The following is an 8,395-nucleotide window of genomic DNA, read 5'->3' as shown; positions in this document are numbered from 1 at the left end:
ATTATTTAACAAGCTCTACATATTGAATGGTTTGAATTATCAAATGGACCCGAATTTAAGCTCACCAAAACCCAACAATATCGTTCAATTCGTTTTTCATTAGAGAGAAGTTATTCCCGTCCTTTCGTATCTTATTAAGAAAATGATATATGAATTACTTTTTAGGTTTATTGGTTAATAATTATAGAAGATATGAGAAAGAAATATTATATGAGAATGATTAATTGATTGATCGTTTGGACTTGAAAAATGAGCATTTTTTTTTTTAATAGCAAACTTTATTTATTAACATGATTTGTCTTTTTGAAAAGGAAAAAGGTTGTTGTACCTTTATATAAGCCTATTTCAGGATCTGTTTTCATAATTTTAACTACTTATTTTTTAGAGTACATTAATTAGAATATACATACACAAATTCAAATTAATCAGGCATTATTGACCTTTTCATCGACTTATATTTTATTCAGTTTCATACTTCAAATTACATGTCATTCATTTTTGTATATACAAATGTGATAGATGAAAAGGTTAATGATATTTGATAAATTTTATTTTTTTACAGATATATTTTACTTAATGTACTCTAAAAAGTGAGTAGTTTTGATTATCGAAACGAATCTCAAAATAGGTCCACATGAGAGTACAACAGTGATTGTTGTCCTGGGAGCACAACAACCAACCACCCATTCCCTTTTAAAAATTGATAAATTAAAAATACAGTTCCTTAAGTTTATTTAAAATACAAATATTATCCGATGTGCTTTAATATTTTATTATCTTAGGTAGGTAATCCAAGAGGGGATGAATTAAGTTATTAAACAATAATTTTACAATTTTAAATATAATAATCAAAATATCTGAATTTAAATAAAAAGAACAAAGCAATAATAATAAATATAAAAGTAAAAGAGATAGGGAGAGAAAATCAAACATAGCGATTTATAGTGGTTCAACACACTAAACCTATGTCCACTCCTCAAGGATCTTCCTCAAGAATTTATTCACTATCAAACAAATCAATACACCACCAAATATTCACTAAATTTGTGGATTTTACACAAGTCTTACTCCTATCTGTTGAACATCACTCAACAATAAATGTCTCTCCTTTACAAAATTCTCTCACAAAATAGTCAATAAAGATAAAAGGTATTTCAGCTCTCATTTACAATAATTCTCTCTAAAAGAGTAGATATAAAAATGTAAGAACAAAGACAATTTGAAAGTAAAAGAGCCAAGTGAAAATACAATTAAAATTTTTTAACACTAATGCTTGGGGCCTCGAAATGTCGAGGCTCGAATGCCTCGAAACTTCCTCTCTCTTCAACCAACGCAAGACCTTCTTCTCTTTTTGGTCTTCTCTTCTCTTCTCTCTCTCTCTCTCATCTACTCAAACCCCACACCCAACTCACACTCTCCTCCACATTCCCACCATCCACCATGAACAAGACATTCACAAAAACACATTCACGTCGCTGACAAGGAAATTAAACTAACGGCAGTCATGTTTTCTTTTCTCCTTACTTCATTCTCACTCCTTTCCTCACTCAAAATACCAACCCGATCGGATTTTCCCTAGAGGCGCCTCCATTGACGGTAATCGACTGATGCCCAACAAAGACGATGATCCTCTCCTAGTAGCTCCGGTGTGACATTGCCTTCGATTATAAAAAGGAAATCTAACTTAGTTCACATTTCCTTCTATTTTCCTCACATTCATACAAATTTCATTCACATTTAAAAAAAAAAAAAAACTTTCTAAACAAATAGAAAATTGAGGAAAACCAGAAAAATTGTCAAAAAGAAAAGAAAATCAGAAAAATTAAATTGAGGATTGTACTGAGCAAACCCAAATTTTCACTTTTACAAACAAATCTTTGATAATGAAGAAGTGTATTGAAGGCAAACTAAGAAGATGACTTTGGAGAGTGTATATTGTAGGATGGTGGGGCTTCAAGTCGACAGCCACTATTGTTGTTAGATATACTCTGCCAGCAGGCAGATTGACGTCGATGGGATCTAGGAAATAGGGAAGTGAAGAGAGCCGTTTAGGGAAAAAGAGTAAGATGTGATTGTGGGACGTCGTCGTTTGTTAATCTCAGCCGGCATTGTTGTTACTCCGTTCTTTTATTTTTTTCCCTTTGGTCGTCAATGGAGATTTTGGGGCAAAAGCTTGAGTCTATTTGCCTTTGTTATGTGAGAAAACACGTCTCTTCGTCCAACACTCACTTAGTTCTCTCTCCGTGATGTGGTAGCTTCTAACCCGTAGGATCTGTTTTCGCCACGTGTTACCAGCTTGTTCACGTGTTACCATCATTCGAGCCATTCACGGCAGACTTCATTCGAGGTCTATAACGGGACTGAATTTTTAATACACAAATTTTTCTTTTCAAATTATTAATTTTTCTCAAAACAAAATACTTATATTTATACCCACAATTCTACCGGTTGGGGAGAGGAGACACTCGTCTGCACGCCTAATATACGCTCCTCTGATAGATCAATGTTCACATGGCTTTTCCTTATTCAAAATTTGCGGCTTGTGCCTTTTCTTTTTGCAGCTAAAGATTTGAATCAATAGGTCAAATGTCGCTTTCAATGAATAGTATTTACAATAATAACTTTTGACGTAAATTCAAGATGTAATAGTAATTTTTCTATTAAAATATTTAAATATATAGTAAATTTTTTTAAAATAATATTTATATTCTATCTGAAAATATATACTCTTTTTATAATTTTTATAATTATTGTAAAAATTTTGGAGATACTCTAATGAAGATAACCTACCACCATGTGAATATATCAAATTTATCAAATAATGATTAGTAATTTACTATTCATTGCATAGAGAATTTTATTATTTTAAACCGATGCAACAAAAATGAATAAATTACACTCACCTCCCCTGAGGTCTCTGACAATTACAAAGACTTCACATGTAGTTTTAATAATTATAGAAACTACCCTTACTTTTGAAACTACCCTTACTTTTGGCTTTTAGCCACTTTTTTTGGTTTGTAGCAAAAGTCAAAAGTTGGCTTTTTTGTTTTTTTTTTTCATTTGGGAAGTTGGTTTTTAGCCAACGGTGAAATTACAATTTTACCCTCATGGGTCAAAATGTGTTACATAGGTAAAGTTGTAAATATTTTAAATAAATGGGGGTAGTTTGGTCATTTTATTATGATTTGACATCATAAACAAACATTAATCAAAAAAGTCAGAAGTCACTTTTTACCAACTTCCCAAATCATTTGTCTAAAAAAGCCAAAAGCTTAGTTAAAAGCCAAAAAGCCACTTTTTACCATATTCCCAAAATAAGCCTCTATTAATTTATTTAACAAAATATGATGACATCATGTACAATGAGTAAAAAATTTCAAAATTACCCTTATATATTCAAATAGTAAATTTCACTCACCTCCCTGAAGTTTTACAAAATAGCCCCGTTTTGTAGCTCGAATTTCATTTGACTCGAGTGGCCCGACTACCCAAAACAACGTCGTTTTAGGTAGTTTTTTTTTTCCCTCTCTCTCTCTCTCTGCAGACGAAGAGAAAGAAGAAGAAGAGGAAGGATGAGGAGGAGAGAAGAGGAGCTGAGTGAAGGAGAGAACAAACAGAACAGAACATTATCATCATCTTCATCAGTTCATCATCATCATCTTCATCAACAACACCCATCAACAACACATTTATCACCCATTACAGAACATCATCATCATCTTCATCAGTATAGCAACATTATCTTCATCAACAACACCCATCAACAAACATTTATCACCCATTTATCACCCATCAACAGATCTAGATCCACCAGAAGGAAAGAAAAAAAAAATATATATATATATATATATATCAACATCTTCATCATCACATCATCATCATCATCATCAACAACAACATCTTCACCAACATCAACATCATTTTCAGATCCAGATTCACTAGGAAAAAAAAGAAAAAGAAAAAAAGTAAAGTTTTGATCGGCGACCGGCGATCACCGCCGATCTTCCTCCTCCGCCATCACCATCTCCATCTTTTCCCATTCTCTCTTCCTCTTGTCTCCTCTCTCTCTCTCTCTCTTTCTTTTTTTCTCTCTCTCTCTCTCTTTTCTGTCTCTCTATTTGAAAAGCAAGAAAAGGCACCAAAAAAAAAAAAATCGATACCCAAAACGACGTCGTTTTGAGTTTCGACTCAAATTCGAGCCACCGAATTTTGAACTACAGATCATTTTTCTTTACAAAAAATTAATAGAGACCTATAGTAAACAAAATTATGCCCACTCTCAATTTGAGCGAGTGTGCCACATATATCATTACTTTTGACAGAAAAATTAACAGTAGTACATAGTCCAAAATCATAAGAGATTCTTTATCTATATTTGAATAATATAAAGATAAAAAAAGTGTTTTGAAGGCGAAACCATAAGTAAAGTGAATTTTGCCACTTTTTTTGTAAAAATCTGTCCTCTACACAAATTCATAATCCACAGATTTTTTTTATTTTTATGTTGGGGGGTTTAATGCTACTTCTAGTATAAATACAGAGAGAGAGAAGTGCTGGGCTGGTGGACTTCAGGAAAAAATTATTTGATGCTCCTAGGGTGTCATGTAGTGGTATTCCTTACTAATTACAAATTTTCATATTTTCTCATATTGCCCAGTCACTCAATATAAGATCAAGTTTGAGAACTTGTAAAAAAATTAAAAAGTTAAAAAGTTATTCAAAAAGTTAAAAAGTTAATACTATTCATCCAAAGTCAACAATTACAGCTGTACAACTTCTAATTCAAATTTTTCTTTACAAATCAATTTTTACAATTTTTTATTACATATCCTTTCATAAAAAGTCAAAAAGTTAACCCAAACATCCATATTTTCAACTTCAATTTTTTAGTCTAAAAAAATAAAAAATACACTTATTTAAGACACTCCAAACAATCCTTAAATCCTTAAATTTTATTATCTCCACCAATTACAACACTATATGATATCCCAAGACTCACCAATAATTTCTAGAACTTCAGGAAGTCTTGTTGATAATTAAATATCAAAATAGACAATCACTGTCGCATACTGATTCCTGAACTGCAACTATTGTTTTCAATATTTTGCAGACAAGGACATTCCCAAATTAGCCCCAAATAAATTCCGCTGCAATGGACAATTTAAGAGGGACTGTACTGCAATGCTGACCACTCCTTGTATGTTTCTTAGAAACCAAACAAAAACTATCCACACCATGGCAATTAAGACTAATGGTAGTATATAACAATCTCACTAACATTGATTCAAATGCATTAGCGCTGTTTGGTAGAGTTGTGAAAAAGTATTTATAGTTTATATCTTAACAGCTTATAACTTATAACTATGAACATAAGTTGATTTCTGACTTATAAATTAAGCTTCTCCTGCCTCACTCAAAGAATAAACTGATTTCTGACTTACAAAAAGCTATAAGCTGCATTGTTAAACTAAACCAAACATATCAAAACTAAACCAAACATATCAAAATAGCTTAAATTAAGCTGAAAGTTAAAATAAGCTGAAAAAAAACTGTATCAAACAGGGTCATTATACTCCACTATATTAATATAACACCAACTATATGAAGACAAGTTGGACAAATTATTAAATTCAAACAATCACTCTAATAACGTAACTTTCCATTTTTTTCCTTCAAGACTCTAACAATATGTCCACAGGCCGGCCATTGACTACTCTGCAGTTCCTTCTAATCTCTCCTGGCCGCCCTGATTGCAAGTCACCCATTTTAATCATCCCCGCGACGAATGCCTTAAAAAATTTACTCTGATTAAGACTAAACTGCCTGACATATTCTCTAGTCCAATAATTTGTAAACAAAGTTTGATCAGAATTGAGAAATCCTCTGCCATTGACCAAGTCCTTGAAGTATTGATTATCGAATATTTGTGGTGTTGCATCCAAGTCTCCTGTCACATTTCCGTTCCCGCCAAGTGGACAAAGCTTGTCTAGCTTCTCTCTAAACTTGGGTTCAATGGCAGGGTCTGGCCTGCCTGTCCCGGATTGGTTGTATAGCCGGAATATGATAGAGAAGCACCGACCTTTGCCAATGGAGTGAGACCCAGAAAGGGCCACAAGATCTTTGATGGATAGATTGAATTTGCTGAACAGATCAATGAGGTAGCTCGCATTGGCTCTTGGGCTGGGCATGATGTTGTTGGAGTCCTCTTGGCTTGCTATTAAGCTGTCTTTCCTTCCTAACTTCACTTCCCAATTGGGTCCTCCGCTCTGAATTTTAAGTAACAATCGTTTGCCATAAATTAAAATGGGATTTTTTTGTTAAAATAGTCACAAAATAATAAAATAAGTTACAAGATAAAATATCACATGCAAATCATAATCATTTTATTTTTTTCTCACAAAATTTTTTAAAAAAAAAAACAAAAACAAAAACTAACCACGTCCCAAACGGAACCCTTTGGAAATCACAGCCCAATAATATACAAGGCTGCTTGCAAATTTGTTTTTCACTGTCTCTAGTAATAAATTAGACATAACCCACTTGACACATCTTTCGAGTGTATTATTTACTCTGTTCAAAACCCATAATATGTGATCTAGTATTTAATAATTAATTAAGAGGGATTAAAACACTACCAAGAACAGTTTATTGTGGTATATATAATCATCGTCTTGGGTCTCGTTTCACAAGTAATTTTTTTAATTAAAAAGTTAAAAAATTAAAAAATTAACAATTTATATTAAAAAATCAAAAAAAAAAATTTCTATTTTTTGTATACTTTTTTTTAAAAAAAAATTAAAAAATTATCCCAAAGATATAGGTGGTTTAGGATGATCTAAATAAGTACATTTTTTGATATTTTATGAAATATGAATTGAGTATGGTTTGAATTTGAAATGATATAATAGAGAGGTGATGTGACTTAAATAAAATAATATAAGTTAAATAAAATAGTAATTTTTTGACTTTTTATTATTTTTAAGTTAGGACAAACAAGACCTATTAATTTTTTTAATTATAATTTAACCAAAAAAATTAAAAAATTATTAAACCCCCAAAACACACACACACAAATAATAATAATAATAATAAATAAATAGATAAATAATAAAAACTCTCTTTTTCATTGACCATAATAATATACAAATTAAGATTATACATACATACATACATACCAGTGCGACGGCATCCCGAGCCGCCATGATTATGATATCAGCACAAGAAACAATTCCCGGACAGGCTTTCTCTAAGGCCGCCTTGGCTTCATCTATGACTTCATATGATCTTAGAGAGTTTATGTTTGAGAGAGCAAGTTTTTCTCCGAGCATGTTTGGCGTGTCATCCAGCAACAGCGAAGCATCGCAGCCCTATATGATTAAAAAATAATAATAATAATAAATAATAAAAATACAGAAGAAGAAATAAAAATCATCAACTGAACAGCCGATCTGAATTTTTGTCAAAAAAAAAAAAAAAGAAAAGAAAAGATAAGAAAAAAACAGAGGAATATGGTGAAGTGACCGTACATTCACAAAACAATCATGGAATTGCAAGCGCATGACCGAAGCCGCGTTTCTGACTTGTCTGGCCATGGCCTTGTCGATTACGTTGCGGACTATCAATTCAGCCTTAGGGCATGTTTGGGAGTAAAAATCAGGCTGGAGTTGGGCCGTCGCGGCAGGGATGCCTATGTGAAGGAGGAGGAGGAGGAGTTTGAGGGGCAGAACAGGAAGGAACATGTTTAGGCACTGGCTCTGGCTGGTTGGGTTGATGTGGGTGTGATGCAAATGGTCCTACCTATATACTAGTATTGTTTCTTGTTTTTTATGCATATGTATGGGGTCAGGCTCAATTTGGATTCTCTACCGTGATTTTTTTTTAATGTTCGGTTTGGTTGGAAAATTTAAAAAGAAAAAAAAAAAAAAAAGTGTGAAATTATATTTTACATAATTTTATATATTTTTTTGTTTTTTTATTAAATTTTTTTTTCAAATCTCTCCATTAATGATTTTTTTTTGTATAATTGATTTTTTTTTTTTATGCAATTATCAAAACTATTGCACTCTCGTATTGTACCTTTTAGAGGTTTTGGCAGTTGGATTGTGGTGGAAAAATATCTAATTCGTTATCCGTCTGTTAATTTATGGATGCGGATTAACGGATAAATGTAAATCAGTTTAACAATTTAAATTTTTATAAATTTTGAATATTTATAACTTGTCAATATTTTTTTTTTATAACAATCCAACTCGACATAATTAAAAGATTGTAAAATAAATAGTCAAATACTAATGATAAATACATATAAGAAAATCATGCATTATCAAAATTATTTCATTACTTTTTTTTAATTCAAAAACTATTTAATTTTTTTTAAATGACAAAATTAAAC

The 8,395-nt window shown here is 31.7% G+C and overlaps 1 protein-coding gene across 1 annotated transcript; it reads right to left on the bottom strand.

Annotated features, from left to right (window-relative positions):
• Positions 1-5,553: 5,553 nt before the first annotated feature.
• On the bottom strand, positions 5,554-7,872 carry LOC114270444 (peroxidase 17). The gene is made up of 3 exons (XM_028211937.2): positions 7,530-7,872; positions 7,179-7,370; positions 5,554-6,269 (listed from the first exon to the last, which is right to left on the bottom strand). The coding sequence occupies exons 1-3, from the start codon at positions 7,740-7,742 to the stop codon at positions 5,676-5,678; spliced, it is 999 nt and encodes a 332-aa protein (XP_028067738.2). The 5' UTR covers positions 7,743-7,872; the 3' UTR covers positions 5,554-5,675.
• Positions 7,873-8,395: the final 523 nt, after the last annotated feature.

This window comes from Camellia sinensis, chromosome 4, assembly GCF_055761805.1.
Source record: "Camellia sinensis isolate YWXY chromosome 4, ASM5576180v1, whole genome shotgun sequence".
Taxonomy (NCBI): domain Eukaryota; kingdom Viridiplantae; phylum Streptophyta; class Magnoliopsida; order Ericales; family Theaceae; genus Camellia; species Camellia sinensis.
This window is presented reverse-complemented; position numbering and strand designations above follow the sequence as displayed.